The sequence below is a fragment of the Xenia sp. Carnegie-2017 genome, unplaced genomic scaffold (genome assembly GCF_021976095.1).
Source record: "Xenia sp. Carnegie-2017 unplaced genomic scaffold, XeniaSp_v1 HiC_scaffold_4, whole genome shotgun sequence".
Lineage (NCBI taxonomy): Eukaryota > Metazoa > Cnidaria > Anthozoa > Malacalcyonacea > Xeniidae > Xenia > Xenia sp. Carnegie-2017.
In genome coordinates this window covers 5,865,948-5,888,761 of record NW_025813504.1, presented here as the reverse complement: position 1 = coordinate 5,888,761, position 22,814 = coordinate 5,865,948, and the positions used below count along the sequence as shown (strand labels likewise).

Below are 22,814 nucleotides of genomic sequence, written 5' to 3'. Positions count from 1 at the left end.
ATATTAGTTTCCCTGATAGGTTTGGTAACATTCTTTAGGCGAAACAAAGAACACAAATGCGTTAGTTGAAAGGGGGCTTGCGCAGATTTGCGTTAGGAAGCTAGATCCTATAGATTTCGGATAGAAAGCTAAATCCTATAGATATAGGATAGGAATTGATTGTTGGCTTAGGAGAGGGAGGGAGTTGTTTACTGCGTACAATCTATTGGAGTTTGCATACTTTTGGTTGCTTCAAAAGAAAACTGTTATCTTAGAAATTAGCCAACCCTTAGAATTTACATTATTCAGCAACAATCGAGCCCTAAATACCTGTAGGAGGTGTGCAACCATTTCTCTGGGGCGAGAGAACAATGGAATGTTCGCCATGTTGGAGTTTATTTGCAGTGTAAATAAGGAAATTCTTTTATTGAAACAATTCAAAATGGCGGTCATGACGTAGCTTGCATATCAAACGTAAACGCAGCTGCATGGATACTGAAAAAACGTACACACGATCAGAAGGTGTGTTAAATTTCTAAATCGTTTGTGCTTGCTACAATTTATGCAATACATGCACGGTAGCTGACAACAATTTATGCATGCGTGGGCAGATCATAGTGATTGGCGTTGAAATTATTACAATGCGACAATTTCTAAATGTCGTCTTTCTTATGCATCCTGTATTGCGAATACAAGGCAAGAAACTCAAGCACTAAATCATGCAAGTTCCAAACGTCAGTTAATTTCAAAGATAACCAGGTTTTGCGATACGCCCTTTTCAATGACAGAGCTGCGTGTCAACGTGCGCACGATGACGTGCGTTTCGTCACATCCGTCATTAATGAGCTATTTTGTTCGTGATTATTTTATTAGCTAAATCGTTTTGCCATGCGTGAAGGTTGTTCAAGTGTAATTATTTCTGGTGATTGCGAAAATAATCCCCGTGGTGGCTTAGAACCTTTAGGCGATTTTCATTTGCTGCGACAAATATTTTATGTCGAAGCTTGTGAGCGTTTGGGAATGTTTACCTAACATTAATCATAGTCTCGCAGAATGTTCGACATTTAAAAAAAACAATTTCCTATCATAAAATTCTAAGCTTAAATTATTTTGAAATTGATTGCAGTAAATTGCAATTTTTGCAATGTCAATGTTATTTAGCTTTGGAACAATGTTAATTATAATAAAGTGCGACTGCTCACTTCCATTCGCTAGTGTATGGGAACCAATGGGAACCAATGAATTGTTTGACAAAAGACGTAATATCCGGTGATACTCTCGTGGAGAGTAGCTCCTATCATATTTTATTGTAAACGTGCGAAGCGTCAGGCACTGTTTTGACTTTCGCCATCTACAATGTAAACTATTACGATAGAATTTTTTCATAACAGAGCGTCCATGGAGGCCGACCTATATCATAGTGACTTTAAATGTCAAGGAATAGATGATATTGATATAAACGGTAGGACGAGATTCACGAACTAACTACCAAGCCATAGTTGCAGTGCTCTAGTGCGCGAGCGAATATCGTAAAAGTTGTAATTGCCTTTCTTCGGTATTGTTTCTTCGTAAATTTGGAATTGGTTCAAATTGTGACAATATTTGTATATTTAGATCATCGACAAGTTTATGTTGGAGTTCATATACCAATAAAGCCTTCTCGGGCCCATAGAAGTCACCATCGTCGAAGTCATCGTTATCCATCAACAAGCAAGAACAAACCGGGACGTCAAAGCAATCCTAAGACGAAAACCCCAAATGGAACTGCTGGTAAGGGATATAATTACATATATAAACATTTTTTCTCTGGAGGTAGCGAAAAAATCACCAAAACTACAATTTAATCCCCCGAAGAGCCAGCAATCACAAAACAGGCTTGTCGGGATGAAATCGTGGTTATTGTGATTTTTTATGCTACCTCTTTGTTTACGCTCAGCGCACACTAATCGAGCACTGTTAATACGGAGAATCCAAACATTAAAACTTCCTAAACATTTTTTTATGTTTTTTTATCATTGCATGTGTACGTATATTGTGCAGATTTCGGTCTATATTGATATTCACAAAGTTGTTTAGTATTATTTAGTCTGAACATGCCATTATTAAATAGCCTTGTAATGTTATGAACTGTGACGTCCTTGTCATTCAGTGTGATTGTTGACCCAATATAGAAGAGATTATTCATTGCTTCATATTTGCCAGAAAATTAAAAAGTGTGAATTTTCTTGCTCTTCTGAGGCGATAGATTTTGCTTTCTTGCGGAGCCAAACTTTCTTTCTAATGTGATCTAACTGATCTTTCTTCTCTGCATGTAATTTGTTTCTTTCTTTGTTTTTAATAAAATCGATTTGTGGAAATTAAAAATTTTAATCGCAAAATTTAGTTAAAAACATTACAGTTTTCTTGTGATTTGTATTCCAGCTAGGTTCAATATTCTATGCAAATTGTACTGTTGAGATTTTATTAAATTGTATCAAGTATACATAAATGTCCCATTTTGCAGTCCATTGTATTTATGCATTGGAGCATATCCTACATTTTTTTTATATCTAATGATTATTTATGCACCATATTCATTAAGTTTATGTAAATGTAAGAATGTAACACTCTGTCTTTTGTGAGCAATCCAAAGGTTTGGGTTTAATTTTCAAAAATGTTGATTGTGAAATCGCTCGGCTATAAAATTTTGCTTGTTTTTGTGATTTAAATTAATCATATCATCATAGCTGAAGCAGTATATATAATTTTGGCATTTTGTTGCTTCGAGTGTTTTTGTGTCCATCTGGCTCTGCACAATACGTATGAGGTGAACAAGTTGCATAAACAACATTTTCCTCGTTGATGATACTTGGCCATGCTAAATCTTCAGGAAATAGTAAAATAATTCGACCAAATAGTTCGCCTAACAAGGCTTCACTCCAATAATTGCAATGTGCAATTTGCACAACATTTTGGCTAATATGGAAAAAAAGCACAACACTTTTTAAAATTATATGCAAAAAGTGGTAGTCCAACTATGTCTGGAGGTAGACTTACATTGAATACTGTTTTTCTTGTAATACCTGCCAGGGGTGTCAAAATTTCATTTGATGCCAGGGATGTCATAAAATGAAATTTTATGCATACAGCATTAGTGCATTGAAATGAGGGAGATGTTAAAAACATGGGTGGCAGAAAAGGAGGCTAAGGGGGCCCCATCTCCCCCAATAATTCATATGAGGAGGCTAAGCCAGACCCCAATCAAAGAGCTACATTCATCAATATTTTTCCTGTAATATATGTTTATGTTTGAGGGAAAATCATCGACATAGATGGACTCTTAAATACTGACAGCCATTTTGAAAGGTTGCTTCTCCTATAGACATTCATTTACTTGAAGTACTGTGAGTTAATGATAGGAAGAAAAGTGTGCCAAATTTTTTTTCAGAACATGGCGTAAATACAATGGCAATATGGTGCAGTCTGAAATAATTAGCTTTTTCACTAGTCGGAAACCAAAGCAAAAAAAAAGCAAAAATGATATTTTTGAGTTGGGCAACTCCAACTACAGAAGTAAAAATGCCACGCCCCTAACAAGACATTTTTTTATTCAGCCAATGCAAGACATCTTCCCCACACTGTTAAAAAGGGCCAGCAGTGTGTAAACTAGTTGAGAAAATTGGGTGGGCAATTGTTTTAAGGGAAAATGTTTATTGAAAGTCACAATCCATGCAGCTACTTACAGTCTCAATAAAATAAACACACCATTTTAATATGATGTTGCAGTAAACTAATTTCTTTTAAAACATGCATTTATGTGTCATACAATGTAGTGCAGTATGACTCTAATGTTTCAACTTTCTTTTGTTTTTATGTTGTCATTGATATTTATACGCAAACATCATTGATCTCAAATAATGGCATTTTGCATGCTATCAATCAATGCATAATATTTCCTTTATTGCATATCATTTGAAAGAATGATGAGCATTATTTTATGTTTTGCGCAAACAATGCTCAAATTGCACATTGCACACTGTAATTTGCGCACTTGCTCACTGTTAATATTCACATCCTTGGACAGTGTTATTTATATGAGAACATAAAGAAATTATTGAACAACACAGCTAAGACTGCAAAGCAGTAGCTCAGTAGCTCCAAATAATAATAAATTTGAAATTATATTTAAAGAAAGAGAAACTGCTACACTTTGACTTCAAATACAAACAAACGAGTGAGGACATTAGAAAGATTACATATTTTTATGCAAAATAGTTTTGATTCCATTAGATGAACATTTGTTATACCTGTATCCAGAAAAGTTTCATATTGTCTTGATTGAACTTTATTTTTACTTGTAATATGCTGCAATGAGGGAAGTGTTTATTTGTCACTTAATTTGTTAAAAGAATAAAAAGCAGGTTCATTGTTGATGCCATTTAGTGTTTAGTAAAAAAGCTGTAGTCATGCAATTATACATTCAGTTACACCATGGTATGTCTAATTTATCTTTGTAGTATTAATTTCTACCGGAACATAAATTCAGATAGAGTTACATGCACTTGTTGTAATAAATGAGATTCTCACCATGTTTTGACAATGGCATCAGTTTTAACTTGAGTAATTTCAAAAGAGCAGTTCAAAAAATATTTATTTAGCTCTTTGGGACTGAGTGTATTTGTTTTTTTATTTTTATGCTCAATGACCTTTTAATCCAACTTTTGTCAGGTCATCAACCGCCAGCGGAAAGGGTACGTTTCATCCTTGGTGGAGAGGAAAATGACGTTGAACATGAAATATTCTCTGAATTGCATGAATTAAATGGTGAAAAAAGTGAAAATGCAGAGTGGAAGCAAATGGCAAGATGGCTGAAATTTGAAGAAGATGTTGAGGAAGGTGGTGATCGATGGAGTAAACCTCATGTGGCAACACTTTCATTGTACAGCTTGTTTGAACTGCGCAGCTGTGTGCTCAATGGAACTGTTCTTCTTGATTTGAATGCTAGCCTTCTCACACAAATTGCAGGTAAAGTTTATCTATTCGATGTGATTACAAATGGATTTTCATACCGACAACACTGTTGGAATCTTTTCAACTTTGCTTTTTATAACTTTTGGTGAGAACATGTTTTGATGTACTTTATTTTTACCTGAAATGCCTGAAACATAAAGTGTTTTATTGTTTGCCACTTCCATATAGATGGTGGTTTGTTTTTTGTATTGTTAATTGTTGCTTACAAACTCCTTAAGTAGTCAAATAGAGACTTGTCATGGTAGCATATTTAAAACTTATTTTAAAAAGAGTAAATACCATGGTGAATGGTCAAAATAGTAACGTAATAGTTCTTAAGAGAACTGTTTAAAACCAGAACACTAATCTAACAATTCTAAATAAATTTTATAAAAATTATTAAATCCTTAGTGTTCAACAGGGGCTGTTCGTATGAGCCCGGCTAACCGTCATTTAATGACGCGTTAAATGATTTTGGCAAATGGAAATGATTCTATACTTATCATGAGATATATCTTCTTGAGCAATTTTACAATATTCTGATTTAATATTTACGCAAAACATTTAAAAGTGAAACAGCTGGTTTGGTGTAATTTGAGAATTTCAACAGGAATGACTTCTGGCTCTTAACAAACAGTTGTAATTTTAAGCTTGAAGTTTTGCGAATGCATTCAACGCCTCACTGAATTCGGGTTAACCGGGCTCATATGAGCATCCCCTAGTTAGGTTAGTGTTCTGGTTCTAAATAGTTTATTTAAGAACTATTACGTTATTATTTTGACTATTCACCATGGTATTTGCTCTTTTTAAAACGATTTTTAACCCCCTTAAGGTTCACAAAAAGTATATTAACCCTTAATAACCGAAGCCATCATCAGAGAATATATATAATATATTAATCCTAACATGGTTTTAATATGCACATGAAAAACATGTGACTTGGACAAGATTTGAACTCGCACCTTCGGGTACTAGTCCGCCGCTCTACCTGTTGAGCTACCAAGCCCGCAGGGATTGGAGACGAGTCAAATCTCTTAAAACTGCGTATGGACGAGAGATTCTCACCACTATAGTAGTTTACTAGATGGCACCGTGTTTCGACTTTATTCCAAAGCCATCATCAGAGAATATATATAATATATTAATCCTAACACGGGATTTGACTCGTCTCCAATCCCTGTGGGCTTGGTAGCTCAACAGGTAGAGCGGCGGACTAGTACCCGAAGGTGCGAGTTCAAATCTCGTCCAAGTCACATGTTTTTCATGTGCATATTAAAACCGTGTTAGGCTTAATAACCGAGCCCGAGGTCTTTTCGTACAGACCGAGCCCGTAGGGCGAGGATTGTACAAAAAGACAGAGGTTCGATATTTCTAAGTAAAGACTGAGAAAGCGAGGTTATTAAAAGGATTATTTTATGGCATTATTTGACCTGAAACGAAGCTTGCTTTCTTTCTTGTCTTTGCCGTTTTTTACCGGTTGGCTTTCACTTTTCTAGTTTTCGTCAGTAAAAAATAAATCGTTTCAAATTGTATCGTCTGGATAGTTTAACTGTTTTCCAAGTGTTTTTCCTTCGACTCACATTCGTAAATGGTTTTTTGTTTCGTGTTTTTTTTTGCGTTTTTCTGTTTGCTGTACGACGTTTGTTTACATTTGACTGAAAAATTACGCGTTTTGGACCGCGGTCGATTACGGGAAAATAATGGACCGGCAAAAATGTTTCTGAGCCAATCAAAGCGCGCCATTTACCCGGAAGTGACGCTTGCCATATAATAATACTGTACATTATCAATTGAATCCTTATTTTACTTACGTATTCCACGATTATGGTTTGTTCATCCACACTGAGGTAATGCATCACGGGCAGTTCCCATAAACGTCATTTTTATACAAAATGTTTGGCATTAAAAACACCGACGTTACCAAATACTGAGCCTATTCCTTTTCTTCCCTTTTTAAGCAAAAGTACAAGGTGTATCGAGAAAAAGTATGAGCTAGAAAAACGTCACGAAAGTTATCATTGCGAAAGTTGTGGAAAAAAATATTTTTTGATTAAATATTTTGTTACCTAGAAGCACTTTTGAAATTGTTTGCGCGCGTAATTGGCGCAGTTGAAAAGTAATTGCAACACATTGGATTAAAATACGGCAGATGTTTTGTTGAATCTAACAAACTTTTAAGAATTTCGACTTATACACGTTTGATTAGCTTTTAAATTTCAGGTTATTTTGAATTTAAATTAATGCAAACTGATGGTTTAAAAAAATGACATTTAAAAAAGAAAATCGACAAATAATTCGTGATTTGGATGCCTGTCGTTCACGTACGCTTTAGCCAAATTTCGCGAAACTTGGTTAGCTTAAGCAACATGTGTCATATTTTAACCCTATATGTCTTCCACTTGTTTTTCAGCAGAGTCATACGTATTTATACACAAACTATTTCAAAAATGCTCCTAGGTAACACAATTTTCACTCTGAATGTGGTGTTTGTGACAATTTTACTATCAGATGAAACATCGGAAATCCAACTATATATGTTTCAAAAGGTTTTTTAGAATTTGCGCTCTGATCCGTTATCACTTTAGCAAAGTTTTTCTTATTGTTCAGTTTTTTTCACATCCAATTGAACTTCCAGTTAAATCACCCTTTTTGTCGTTTTCTCCATAGATATTGTCGTTGATGATATGGTTGCCTCGAAGCAGTTAGATTTTGGTCTTAAACCACGTGTTCGCGATCTTTTATTAAAGAAGCACAGACATTTGCATGAAAGAAGAAAAAGCACACAGAAAAAGAAATCTTCGTTACGTGGATCGAAGAAAGGTCATGGCGACAAAGGTGAGGAAACTCAGTCTGGAAATAAAATATACGTTAATGCGCATGCGTTGGTAAAATGTGTTTTATTACAAGACGACAAAAACCAGCATGGTGGAAAGACCGAAGTGGAGACACCTGTTGAAGACATGGAGTATATCGAGTTTCCCCACGTGCCAACTGCCTCTTCTTTAATTGTGCAAGAATTCGCTGCCGAAGATGTTACGAACGATTCCGATCCCGATCCCGAGTTGGCTAAGGTTTGTGTTCAGTTTTCACTATCATGGCTTTTAGCTTTTCGTTATGCTAGTTATAGAAACGTGTACGTAGCAGTATCAAGAATTTTGATTAGCTTATGTTTTATTTTATACTGTTGTAGTGCATGTACGTAGCTATGATGCAGAGTGAGTTTTGATGAGTCTAGACATGAACCTACATTCCTTTTTTACCACATTAGTACGACACTAACTTTATGAAGAAAATTCCATCAGGAGCCGAGGGCTCTATAGTGTTGGTTGGTGAAGCTGATTTCCTGTCGAAGCCAATCAACGCATTTGTTCGTTTAGAAGATGCTCAACTTCTTGGTGATCTCTTGGAAGTGCCTTTACCTATACGTTTCATTTTCTTTATGCTGGGACCTTCTGGGCAGCCTGGAAGGTATCATGAAGTAGGTCGAGCTATTGCAACGCTTATGTCTGATGAGGTAATGTATGGGTCGATCTTAGTTTTCTATGTTTTAAACCTCCCTACGTAGTTATGAAGCATAATGATGAGCAATGATTTTCGAATGGAACTATGGGCGGGGGGGGGGGTACATAGAATTCCTAATGGCGAGATTTTTAGCTAGTGATTTATCTTTCATGAGATAGAGTAGAAGTGGAGAATGACATTTGCATTTCGTAGTTTTCTTCATGCGCATGCGTACTGATGATTTTTCTCGTTTTTAGAGCCTGTAATTTTTGCATTATTTTTCTTAATTTTAGTGCCTTTTTTATTTGTAATGTACGTATTTGTAATGGACAGTAGTCCAAACAAATTCATCTTGTGAATTCAAGATTGAACTTGTAAAAAACAAAACACAAAAATGAACAACTTTTTTTGAAAGACATTGTTGTTTTGTAAATGTCGAGTCAAAACAATTGTTCTTTTTAGAGTATGTTTGTCCGTCATGTGGGTTTATGTCTTGTTCTTATTTTACGGTTTTCATTAGGTATTTCACGATGTTGCTTATAAAGCCGCTTGCCGTGAAGATATTGCAGCTGGTATTGATGAATTTTTACAACAGGTAAAAACTGTAAGTTTGTTGGAACTTCAAAACTTCGTGGAAATACACTTTGACTTTGTTTGCATCCCATACTTTGATGCTGATTGCGTTCAGCCATTGTTTTGTTTATTACATTTTCGTGCATGTGAGATCAACTGTCAATGAGACGAATTAATAATGTCATTAATAACTGTTATGATATAGTGTGGTCAATGAATTACGTAACGCTCCAATACAAAGGTGATTGAACTCTTACCATCGTACTTTCTTAACCTATGCAATACACGAGACTTTACGTTGACATATTATTATAATTAAGATTATTATTCCATATGAAGCATTGATCATACTGAATTAATAACTGGCAATGAGACGAGTTAATGCCTTCTGAGCATCTAATTTTTAGCCACATTTATTGTAAGCATGTGCTAAATGTGTCAACATCTAAAAGCGCCCTTGATTTTAATGCTTATTGTAGAACTATCTTTGAATCATTGTGTGGTTAGTCTAAGTTCTACATTAGATTTATTTAATCTGTTTAAAATATTTGTTTGCTTTCTGTTGCCGTTTGCGGCTCTTGAATTCTCTTTTTAATTTTCCTAGCATAAATTACGTATACAACTCCGTTTTCATTTAAGAAATAAAAGGTGTTTACTGTGTTTGCACAGGCTTATACAAACCGAGGAGACCTTTTGGTGAACTGGAGAGCAGATCAGTGCAAGCCCGAGACCGAAGGTCAAGGGTTGAACATGCCCGAGAGTTCTCACGAACGTCTCCGAGGTTTGCATAAGCCAGTGCAAACACGAAAAACATCTTTTATTTCTTTTATAAAATAATAATAATGCGAAACAGATAAATATTAAGTAAACGTTTTAATTTTTATTCTAAAATGTATTCATGATTGATTTGCAAATTCTCTTTGACTGATTGATTGTTATGTTTGATTTGATTGGTTGAGCTCGGATGTGCCTTGCACAGGCTAATGCAAACACAGCTCTAGAACAACAGCGCAGCTGTTTACAATCACGAGACAGAAAATGTAGTTTTCCGTGTTGATGAAAGTGTTTAGCAGAATTAGTGCTTTGCCAGCTTTAGCCGTGTGACTACTTACTTATTCAATGGTAATTTTTACGTACGTATTGAACCTGGGAAAGTTTAGGATAAACGAAAAATTTCGTGGCGATCGGGAAGTGCGGGTGTTTATAAGCAATTTCTATGTAGTTCCTCAAAGAGAATTTGCAATTCATGATTGATTTGCAAATTCTCTTTGATTGATTGATTGTTATGTTTGATTTGATTGGTTGAGCTCGGATGTGCCTTGCACAGGCTAATGCAAACACAGCTCTAGAACAACAGCGCAGCTGTTTACAATCACGAGTACGTATTGAACCTAGGAAAGTTTGGGATAAACGAAAAATTTCATAGCGATCGGGAAGTGCGGGTGTTTCTAAGCAATTTCTATGTAGTTCCTCCCAAGCTTTCACAAGTGTTATTGTAACTCATTAGAAACAAGTAAATATGTTTTCTATTTCGTTTTTGAAATAGCCTTTTAAAAACAAAGCTTTAAAATAAATGTATTGATTTCCGTGGCACGTTGTTTATATTTTCGCCATTAAAATTTCGCGCACAAACCACGATAACTGCGGGATTATTGCGAGACTGAAGTCACGTGCATTGTTAAGTTAAACGGTTTTTCGAGCATTCGACCAGCTCGTGTTTTTAAAAGGTTATTTTATAATTGTATTTAATACGTTTAGTGTTAATTGCGGTGTAATAACTTTTGCAGGTTACAGTTCTTCCTCCTGGGGAATGGGACCCTTCCATTCGTATTGAGCCCCCCGCCAGCGTGCCCTCGCAAGAAAATCGTCGAGTACAGCAGTACTTGTGTGATAGTGATAAGAATGGTAAGGAAAACGGCATTGGATCTCATGGGAATAATGGCGGAGGCGATGACGGTGAAGGTCATGGCGGTGAAGAGCTTTTTAAAACCGGAAGGTAACGTCTTCCTCATTTTGTTGATGTAGTTTAGTTTGATAATTAGTGGACAGAACTGTTTTACCCATTGTTATGCTAACATTATTTGGTCTGATGTAACACATTGGTTTCCAGATTAAAGATTTTTATTAAATTTGATTGGTAGGTTATATGTTGTGTTTTTATCCGGTGTTTTTAATACAGTTAAGTTTTGGATATTTAGGCTTGTCACATAAATCCTTTACTGTGTTTTTAAGTCTACTTTCTTCGTAAATAGTTCTTCTAGCGTAGTAACTTATGGGTGTTTGTTATTTATGAAAATGAATCCTCGAGAAATTATTCTGTTTATTTTCTTATTTAACTCAAACCATTTTGCCTTCCAAGACATTTTTCAAACGATTCAATCAGTTATAACTTTATAATAGCATTTTGTGTATGTTTCATTTAGGTTTGGCGGTGGATTAGTCGTGGACATCAAGAGAAAGAAGAAATGGTACAAGTCGGATTTTCTTGACGCCTTAAATAGTCAGTGTTTAGCGAGTATTTTGTTCATTTACTTTGCTTGCCTCGCTCCCATTGTCACATTTGGTGGTGTCATGGAAACCAAGACGGAGCAGTACATGGTAAGAAAACACGATCAATCATTATTTAAAGTTCTTTACCACGCCGTTTATTGTGAAATGTTTAACCCAACGTTATAGTCACACACTATTCAGATAAATTATAAAAAATATTGTAAAAATTGGGGACTGTGGCGAAAGTGCTCAACCCTGAAAGATTCATTGGTTTTGATCTTCTTTTTTTGTGAATGTTGTAAAAAAGTTTTTTACATCAATTGATTGACAAAGGATGCATTACAACTAATCAATTGAAAATTTTCAATTACAATTCCATTGTTTTTACTGAGCCCGCGTGACCTCTATACCCGTTTGCAGGCCCTGTTTCTGGCACAGCCTGTTTTCTGTACTGCGGGCAGGTCTGTGGCAATATGTATTTGCAACCATGCAATCCATATCTTCGTAAATATTTACCCTCTTCAAGAATTGAAAATCCATGTATGTTATGTTTACTTTAGGGAGCCATGGAACAACTGTTAGCGGCGGCCATTGGTGGTGTTCTCTTCTCATTATTTTCTGGTCAACCGTTGACGATCCTTGGTGCAACTGGTCCCATGCTGGTCTTCGAAGAAATTCTTTTTAACTTCTGCGATAAAACCCAACTTGACTATATGCCATTTCGCATGTGGATTGGCCTTTGGACATGCTTCTTTTGCTTGGTACTTGTCGTAACTGATGCAAGCGCACTCGTGCGATATTTCACTCGTTTTACGGAGGAATCATTTGCCACACTCATTGGCTTGATTTTTATTTATGAGGGAGGTAGCAAGCTTTTCAATTTGCTAAATGAATGGCCTATCCCGAACGACAACGACCACGAGCAGTCTTGTGAATGCATGATAATGAATAATGTTAACGGTACAAATGGTACAATGAAAATGACGTATGTGCCGTCCAACAAGTCTATTTTTGATTGTGATCTTGATGGTGATGAAACACTTCATGGCAACGGTTGTGGTGGCGCTGTGTTTCTTCTCTCGGCGATATTAACACTTGGAACATTTTTCTTGGTCATCAAATTGAAGAGTTTTAAGACTTCAAGATTTTTTCCGACCAAGGTGCAGTAGAGTCCTGATAATTTCTTCTGCTTTTGTATTTTATATATTATAGGTTAATTTCTAAGACCCGTTTCAAACGTCGCATTTAACATGCACCGAATGCAATTAAGACTAAAGAAAATGAGATAGAATTATCTTTTGTTTCAAATGTACTGGCTCATGTAAAATGCGACGTTTGAAATGAGCCTAATTATATGATTGCCATTGAATACGTAGTAGGTGTGAATCATCACAAATTGCACGCGTTTGTTTATTTTAAAATTTTTCATTATATTTCACGTTCACTTGAATGGAATTGTACATTCACACTTTGGCATAACAAATAATTGTACATTCACATTTGTTACCAAAAAAAACAATGGATTACAATGGATTAAATCACGAGCGATTACGATGAATCAAATACTCTTACTTCAAACATGGCTGAATACGCGCACAATGCATGATGGTTAACCCTCACTATTCAATATGAAGAGAGAGCAAATAAGCAACCGGATGATTTCCAAAGCATTCGCATGCATCATGGACTCTCTCTGAACACCTACCTCATTATATTTTCAGGTGCGTAAAGTTGTTTCTGATTTTGCCGTCATAATATCTGTAATGATCATGGTTGGAGTGGACGCAGCACTTCATGTTGGTACCCCCAAACTGAACATTCCCCACGACTTTCAGCCAACTAATTCTGCAAAACGTGGTTGGCTTATACATCCACTTGGTAAGAATCCCTGGTGGACAATCATCGCTGCATCTATCCCGGCGTTACTTACGACCATATTGGTATTTATGGATCAACAGATTACTGCAGTTATTGTCAACAAGAGAGAACACAAGCTAAAGGTACGTCTTATACTAACAACACCATACAATTATACTAACTTTCAACAACACTATTATACAACTAAAACTGTTCTGGCTATTGTACGTATTATACTTGTTAAGTGTGACCATACTTGCATGCAATATTTTACTACATTTGGTCTGATAAGACTTAAACTCTTAAACCTGCTTCTTAATTGTTCAAAGTACTGAAAAGGGGATATTTAAGCTTGTCCAACCGAATCTGGTAAAAATTGAATATATGGTCTCGCTGTTTTAACTATACTACCTAAGCTATACTACGTAGCTACTATGCTAACTCTACTACGCTATTTAAATAAACTATACTACTGCACTATACTCTTCTAAAAACATACTTTTTCTGATGTTTAGCCCTTTTCACACTGAGTTGATTATTTTCTTGCTTTTTGTTATTTTACGTGACTCCGTGAGCCAATCGGCGTTTTCATAGAATGCTCAGAATTGATCACACTTTAGATACCATAACACATCCCATTATTTTGTTTCTGTATTTCTTCGAAGAGATCATTGAACGGTTAATGAAGTTTACTCGCGTGTTTTTTTCCAGAAAGGAGGTGGCTATCATTTAGATCTCACGATCGTCGCCATAGGCATTGGCATCTGCTCCATTCTTGGTCTGCCTTGGGTTGTCGCTGCTACTGTGTTATCGTTGGCTCATGTTCAAAGTTTATTCGTAGAATCAACCTGCACAGCGCCTGGTGAAAGACCTAAATTTTTAGGAGTTAGGTAAGAAGATCGTCACGATTGATGCTGTACTACTGCTGTAGATTCTGTTGTATAATACTGCTCAATAGTCATAACAACAGAGACGTGACTTTGGGATGCTCTCCAAATATTCAAATAAAATAACGTTTTTATTTAAAATACACCTATCAAATATCCGTTTTTATTAGGGAGCAGCGTGTTACTGGAACTGTTGTTTTTATTTTGGTTGGTTTTACTGTCTTTTTGGGAAAAGTATTGAAGGTTAGAGTTATTATATTGCACTCATCTAAAGAACAAAATTGATCATTTGCCTAAGAAAATTATTACTCCAGCTTTGAAGATTTCTATTTTTTTGATTTATTTCTTTTTGTAGTATATTCCAATGCCTGTGTTGTATGGATTATTTATTTACATGGGAGTGTCGGCCTTGAAAGGTGTACAGGTATGACTGTATCACAGTTTGTTGCAAAAATAAGCGAGTCGAACTTTAATATGCCCTTGTGAATTTGACATTGTGTTTTGCGCTTATATTTTTGCATACGTACCAAAAAAGGTCAGTCATTCCAATAAGATGTTTTTAATTTCATAATAATCAGTAGTAATCGAGTACTCCTTTAATAAAAATTGCTAGTCGAAATTGCATTTTTCCTTCGTCGGGAATCGAATACAATTATTGAACATTGTTTAGCGTGTGAGGCAACACAGGGAAAAACCCGCTGTTTCATTTGCTCGTATTTTAAATGTAGTGAAACCATTCAATTTCGACGACGATTTTTGTTTGAAGAGTACTCGATCGTATCTGATTATTATGAAAAGCAGATCATTGGAAAGTTGAAGAGCTTATCTCTTTTGCTATATAGAAGTATAAGTGTGTAATTAACAAATAGATAACATTTAACCGTTGTCTATAACAGTTATAGATACACGTGTATGACGTCAATTTTGATAAAAACTAAAAAAATGGCCACGAGCCGCCGAAGCGAGTTTTTATCACAATTGACGTCTTACCCGTGTATCTTTAACTGTAAAGACAACGGTTCAATGTTAAAAATTTCTTTTATATAATAAAATCAAAAAAATTCACAAACTAAACCGTAAAACAGTTTGTTTTCTTTGTCTTCCAACACTTGGAACATTGAAAAGTCTTGATTTTGCAAATATCACGCTTACGTGATCTATAGGATTGAATAAATGCTATTGGCTAGCTTAATCACGTGATAAAATGTGATTGGCTAACAAAATAAACTACCAATGGCTGATCAATTTTGTTGAAATTTTGTTATCGAAGACGAAGTACAAATTAATGTTTGAAAACCGGGTTTTTTCTTTTCTTTTTGCTCAAATACGCTTCAACTAGGTCTTTGTGAATATCTTTATTTTCCCATTCAGGGAGGTATTGCGATAAATTTTCAAATATATTCGCCATTTGTTAGTTGTTATAAACATGAAATTTTCTGTGACGTCAATTCCGTGCGTATGTCCTTTTATAGATCATAGCTCTCGACCAATGAAATTGCTCAAATTCTTCTGGTTATTATATAATAGAATTTAAAGTGCCAGAGAGCATATTAAAGTTTGATTTACTTTTTATACACACTTTACAAGAAAAGTTTAATGTTGGTCTTCAATACGATAGTAATCAGTAAGCGTAAACAAAGTCTGTTGTCAAATGTTACAAACCTGTTTCAAGTTTGTAACATTTTACTACAGACAGTTCTACGTACAATAACTCAGTTTATCGCCACTGACTTTTGCTTTGATTTCAGTTGTTCGAGAGAATAAAGATATTTTTCATGCCTGCAAAACATCAACCGGACCGAGTATATCTAAGGAAAGTTCGTATCCATCGGATTCATATTTTTACTGGCATTCAAGTGTTTTGTTTGGTCGCATTGTGGTTAATCAAGACAACACCTGCTGCAATCACCTTTCCTCTCATGGTAAGCATTTATTGTTTTGCTTTCAATATAGTGATATTAGTGTTAAGGTACATGTTGGAATGGTGTTTTTGAAGTCACTGTGACCGTGACGTCATCATTTGGTAATCTAGATTGATGTCCAAGTTGCAGATGTTTTAAATTCGAAAGTAGGAAATATGCACTTACATAAGTTTTTTTATAAATCCGAAGCTCGAAAGCGGACAAAAAAAAGCATATTTCGCTCCTTCGTGTTTGCTAGGCGCGTTCACGAATGTAGCTTCTATACTATAGCTACGTCCTGGACCTAAATTCTCTCCCAATTCCGTGTCCCCCAAATTCGTCATCAATGCCACCTGTGGTATTATTTTTAATCTCTGTGGTCTTGCTGCAACATAACGTTGCACCATTATCCATCCTTTAAAACTTGATATTTTTACATTTACACATTCCGCTGTAGGTACTTGCACTTGTAGCAGTTCGCAGGTTGATGGATAACATATTTACGAAACCTGAATTAGAAATTCTTGATGACGTCATACCAGAGTCTATCAAGAAAAAGAAGATCGATGAAGCTGATGAAGAGCATGAAGATTCTTTGGTAAGATAAGCTATGAAAATCTATAGTTTTGTTATTAAAAAGTTTGTGCTCTAAGTATTTCCACTTTTTATGCACATTTATACCGAACTTAAACGAGGATTCGAGTAATCTTTCTCTCTAGGAAACTTTATAATAGTAATGCTAAAGAATAAGTGTCAACCAAGAGTCATTGCTCTATAATCACAGCCAGACGGCCATTTTGTGTGTCGAGAAAATGGCGAGTTCTGTTATTGTGGTCAATGCAACTTATACAAACGGTAGTAAATACAGTAAACTGAGGTTTTTAAGTAACCTTTTGAGAACTTGTGATTTGAAATGGCGTCTTTGCCCAAGTGTCGAGGGCCAAAACTTGATGTTCAACTACATTCATCGGACTCGTTTAAGGATGGACGTATACAACGAGAGGTTTTAAAAAAGGATTTTACTGGAATGGCAGAACAGACGCACAGTACATTTGCTTCTTATTTACTTCAATTTTTTCAGTGGAAAGAACGTTTAGTCAGTCCTACATCTACATCTCCATCGACACCAAAAATTTGCTAAGAAACCGACGGTGTAAACATATAGAAAAGTGCTCAATGCATCTTAGTTGACACACAATATTTAATGTTTTTATTTGAATGTTGTTGAGATAAAGAGGTACTCACAGTATAGTCACAGAATAATGATTATACAGAAGGGCCACTCAGGTGTACAACGTGTCCCCTCATGTCGGCCATTATTCCAGCCAGATGATTAGGATTTCTCACTTGTTTCCAACCATTAAAATTACATTACGTCAATACTTAATAATGAATTCAAGAATCTTTTGAGTTGAGAAATGACTTCGGATCATTTTAAAGGTTTGGAAAAAGTCAAAACCCCTAATTATCTGGCTGGAATAATGGCGGCCACCATGCGCGGCGCGACATGCGCGAGGACAAAAACATCAAAGGTTCCGACATGCGTGACTCTTGTATATTCTTATTCTGTGGAATAGTTATAATGCGTTAATTTTATGCTTTGCTTTCTAGGAGCCCCCGGTGAAGTTCAATGATAGCGGCATCAATATATCTGAAGAGCTAAAAAATTGCACCATTTGGAAATCAATGGAAGGAAATAAGCAACAAACATCAACTGAAAACGATTGCGATGGTAGTGGTGTACGCGAACGTAAACATAAACATAAACACAAACATAAACATAAACACAAGCGTTCTAGACATCGTAGCGAGGAGCGTAAATTATCGACTGTTGCGGATGCACCAGATCTGGAAACATTGGCCAATGTTGATGACTCCGGTTCAGCTGTCATTCCACTGGTTACGTTGTCTTCTGTGAATGAGCAAAACCAAGTATTTGAAGAGAATTTGCAAAAGGATAATGTTGATGTGCTTCACGTTAAGGATACGAAACCACTCAGGCCATTAAGTGTTTAAAGTATGTACCATATTGATGGAGGTAAGTTTTTTGTTGCATAAGAAACTGGAAGGCAACTAAACTAGGCGTACATGTTGTTTATCTTGTTTGTAAAATGGTAAATTATTGTTATGATAAAAATGAGATTTACATTTACTTAGGTTGATCTTTATTTTGTCTTATTTCTTGAGAATATCATTTGTTATTGTTTTTTTACTTATGTAGTTAGTAAGACTGTGAATCTCTGTATTTTTCCAGGTTTAGATGTGTGGAAGGAAATGGATTATAATGAAATCCATTTTGTCAGTGTATTGACCAAAATGAATGTAAAACTGAAACTATTTTTACAGTTTGAAAACAGCAAACCTTTAAACTGTGCTTTGTAAATAAAAAATTATAAAATGATTTCTATAATTATTTACATTGCTCCATCCAGTGGCGGCGTCAACTTGATAAATGAAGAGGCTCGTATTCTCAAATGTATTGTTTAATGTGATTACAAGTTGCAACATGACTGTATGAATATGGTGTCCCAATAATAAAGACTGGCGCTGCCAATGGTCTATTTTTCATTAATTTTTAACACGGAATGTGTTAGGAGTCAAGACTTCATTACAATTTTAATATAACGTGAATTTCTCTGTGATACTAATTAAAAGCGATTAAAATAAATATATGGATGGATTTATGAAAAACGTGACGTAAGATGTTTTTTTTCCTTACTGATAATGTCGTCAACGTCATAAAAAAGAATGGATTTTTTGTTGGGAAAATGTGGTTTTCGTGTACTTGGTGCGATGTCCTGTCTGCGAATAGTTCCGATTCGGTATTTTTCGCATTGCTTGCACATTGCTTGATTTACTCACACAAACTTACAATACAATACTCTATTGGTGAATTTAATCATAGACAGAAAGCAAATGACTACAGTTTGCTCTGGAAGATGGTATGAAATACTAATCTTCTTAGAGTGGATTTACAATTTTGCGTCTAGTGAAATCAGATGTGTCAAACTATGAACAGGTAATTTATACGAAATACTCGCTACACTTACAATTAGCAAAATGTTTACTTTCAAACATCGTTTGCAATAATCAACAAATCGTCGGAATTATAGATTTTTCAAGATGTGATAGGGAAAAAAGTAACAGTTAACAGCACGGCCCGTTGGCTAAAAATTAAAGAGGCCAAAAACTAAAGCGTCACACGACAAAGAAAAAGCTCGTACAATATGTACCGAAAATCGCGACTTTACAAAGCTAAAAAATCTGTTAGAAGTAACCAATCTTAATTCTGTTTTCGGCTAACGTTTTAGTATAGCGTATACTTTGAAGCAAGTAAATAAAAAAGCGGTCAAAAAATTCGCTTCAGTAGGACTTTACATACTAATGGTTCTATAATACAAGTGTCTATAGATATGTAATCAAATACATGTTATGAACGTAATGGTTTATCGGTTGTGTGAACGACAACTCAGAGACTTCACAAACTGTTTTGAAACAAAACTGTACCATAAATGGTTTTCCGTGAAAAAATCTTTTAAAAGTCGCGAGAAATCTAAATGACGTCACTTTCCTTAAACTAGGCTTAAACTGGGGTCATCAAAAAATGCAGGAAGGGCTAGACAATCGCTGTGTCATAAAACCATGGAACATTTTCAAATTTTGAACAATTTTTGGCGTAAATAATATTAACCATGCAATATTATTTGAACTATGCTTATTAAATCTTCAATTTGTAGCCGTATACTTTTGTAGACTACCCACATGTATGCAATGCGTACCTATTTTTTAATGTGCCTTGTTTTTTACCTGTATTGCCATTTACTTATGGGATACTTACGGTTTTGTGAAAGTCCGGTTATTTTGTGGCAAAACCACCTGCATTGTCGAAATATTAGACTGTTCACACTATACCACAGCTATGAATGATGAATCGATGAATATATGTTCAAGCAAATTAAAGAAGAAACTTAAAATTATTTCTGGCATGTCTGTGCTCTTATTTCATCAAACATTGATGCTAAGTCTCGCGCATTTCTAATGATTTGCGGCAAATATTTTGCAAAACCTATGCTTTGGTCACTTATCTAAACATTCGTCATGTTTTTAAATGCTCAAACGCATGGCAGATTGGCTGCAATTGTTTTTGCATATTCGGAAGTCATGCAAGACCAGCCTTACCACTTTCGGGCACTGCCGTTCGGATTGAACACCACACCACGCATTTTCACAAAGTTGCTAAGACCTGTAATAGCTTACCTACGAGTGGGAAAAATAAGACTACTAATATACATCGACGACATTATCATCATAGAGAATTCCATAAGGGTGTTAAAAACTTACAACTGTTACGATACTCCAGAAACTAGAATTGATGGTAAACTTCAAAAAGTCTTGTCAATTCCGACTTGTTTGCTAGAATTTCTAGGTTTTCTCATCAACTCCAAACCTTGAAATTTTACCCGCCTCTCGAAAAGATAACAAAACTTCAAGGGTTGTCTAGAATCATGCCGTCCAGCAATTTGGCTGATACCCCTCCATTACAGAAATAGTTAAAGTCACTTGATCCAGCAAGTGGCTTTAAACAAGGTCGTATTACGAGCTAGTCATGCTGGATGCCACTGCTTGGAGAGAACTGCATTGGTGGAATACGCACGCCTCTCAAGTGAACGGAAGTCCAATCCATGTTCCAGTAAGAGAAATGACAATCACATCGGATGCCTTCAAATTAAAATGGGGTGCAACTTGCTGTGCGGAATCGACCAACGGACTTTAGTCTCATCATGAAAAGATCTTCCACACCTACGTCTGAGAACTGAAGGCAATCTTTTTAGCTTTTCAGTCCTTTCTGAAGAAACAAACTAGCATTACAGTAAGATTACAATATGAGCGACTGGAAAGTCCAACCGCACCTGATTCAACCTCTATTAAAGGGGAGAGATGTAGACCTGTTTGCAACACGACTGACTCACCAACTAAAACAGTACGTAAGCTTGCGTCTAACCTTATACCCTGACCACAGACGCTTTTTCGATAAGTTGGACGCACTTGAAGTGTTGCGCCTTCCCACCGTTAAAACTCATTGCGAGGACATTGGTAAATGCTGTGACGTTAAAATAACGTCAGACTTATTAATTAGCTTTATTATCCTAACTCATTGTTATTATATAGTTACATTCTAATTTTAGTTACATTACGTCATATATTGTAAATAGCAATTATACCATAATTATAAAAAGGACATAACGTCATACTTTATAATTAGCTCATAGACATTATATAAGCAGTGGACAGCTAAAGTGAGAATGATTATTGAAGAACAGTAGAGTAAGAAAGATACGGAACGCTCGTGATACTTGGCTATTTATTGTTGGACGTATCGTTGTAAGGATTTGATGACGGAGAAGAGTTAAAGATATTGTTTGAGAAGCAAAGCTTTTTATTGTTGTCGTAGACAGATATCTTTATACTATTCTGTTATTTCTTTTTAATAGCTTTCTTTAACTTAATAATACTATAAAAATAGTTGAAGTCTTCTGTTCTTAAATCTTTCTTTTTACGGTGAACGTAAAAGGTTAAAAAAAACGAGAAAGGAAATCTATTACTAGTCGCCCCAGTTTGGTAAACACAACATTGGTGGCCACTGCTGCTACAAATCTTAATAGAACAGTGCATATTACTTCCAAAATCTCGCAATCTCCTAATAGATCCATCCTACAAACAATCAATTCAGTTCACCTCATGTTTCTATGGCTACAACTAGCCGTTGGGAGAATTTTAGGCAACACTACGCAGCAGAAGGCTTTTCAGATATTGTTATCATCAACTCAACATTTCACCAACAAAGCGTATGACAGTGCATGGACTAAATAGACTAGCTGGTGTAATAGAAGAAAGATTAATCCTTTTTCTGCGAACATAAAGGATATCCTGTCATTTTGGGCCATCAATTTAACTGCAAATTGCAATACAGAACAAAAAAGGTACTAAGATTCATTATCTCATCCATGCATCCTTGGATTGACGGCAAAACTGTGAGCTAGCACCCTCAAGTTTGTCGCCTAATGAAGGGCAATGAAAATGAAAAGCCACCTAGACCTCGGTACACAAGTACATGGGATGTGTCAAGAGTAACAAGATATTTGTTTAGATTAGGAGAGACCAATTCTCTACCACTTAAAAATCTCACAAAGAAACTACTAATGTTGCTGGCAATTTTATCACCTGAACAAACATCTGTCTTTTTAGAACTAGATATCAGATATGTCAAAATTCTACCGGATGGTGCAGTTTTCACTCGAACAAAACCTCACCAATGCAGTAATCCCATGTCTCTAGCAACGGCGGAATTTCTACGTTTCACGGGGGATATATCTCTGTGTCCTTGCACATGTTAAGAACTATATCTAAAAACTTCCAATAATTTTCGTAAAAAGGATGAGTGCAACCTACTCTTCCCCTTTAGTCAAAAATCACATCGATCTGTTTCGACTACCACCATAAGAAGATGGATATGCGATATTCTTACGGCAACTGGCATAGATACAAAAATCTTTAAAGCTTACTCGACCAGAGCAGCATCGCAATCATCAGCAGTTAGCAAACAACACCTTCGGTTAAACCTATATTAAATGATAGA

General features: G+C 35.7%; 1 protein-coding gene across 1 annotated transcript; it reads left to right on the top strand.

Moving 5' to 3' along the window:
• The first annotated feature begins 1,284 nt into the window (after positions 1 to 1,284).
• On the top strand, positions 1,285 to 18,868 carry LOC124455430 (sodium bicarbonate cotransporter 3-like). The gene is made up of 18 exons (XM_047006075.1): positions 1,285 to 1,441; positions 1,594 to 1,749; positions 4,687 to 4,983; positions 7,636 to 7,803; positions 7,876 to 8,039; positions 8,237 to 8,482; positions 8,990 to 9,064; positions 10,830 to 11,038; positions 11,466 to 11,640; positions 12,093 to 12,692; positions 13,254 to 13,532; positions 14,101 to 14,279; positions 14,447 to 14,519; positions 14,632 to 14,700; positions 16,025 to 16,198; positions 16,635 to 16,775; positions 17,789 to 18,215; positions 18,432 to 18,868. The coding sequence occupies exons 1-17, from the start codon at positions 1,378 to 1,380 to the stop codon at positions 18,191 to 18,193; spliced, it is 3,474 nt and encodes a 1,157-aa protein (XP_046862031.1). The 5' UTR covers positions 1,285 to 1,377; the 3' UTR covers positions 18,194 to 18,215; positions 18,432 to 18,868.
• The last annotated feature ends 3,946 nt before the right edge of the window (positions 18,869 to 22,814 follow it).

Bases quoted from the DNA above. Each gene is read 5' to 3' on its own strand.
- LOC124455430 (XM_047006075.1), top strand. From the start codon at position 1,378: ATGGAGGCCGACCTATATCATAGTGACTTTAAATGTCAAGGAATAGAT. The intron at 4,984-7,635 runs GTAAAGTTTATC...TTTTCTCCATAG, and splicing joins CCTTCTCACACAAATTGCAG to ATATTGTCGTTGATGATATG. The intron at 16,776-17,788 runs GTAAGATAAGCT...TTTGCTTTCTAG, and splicing joins AAGAGCATGAAGATTCTTTG to GAGCCCCCGGTGAAGTTCAA.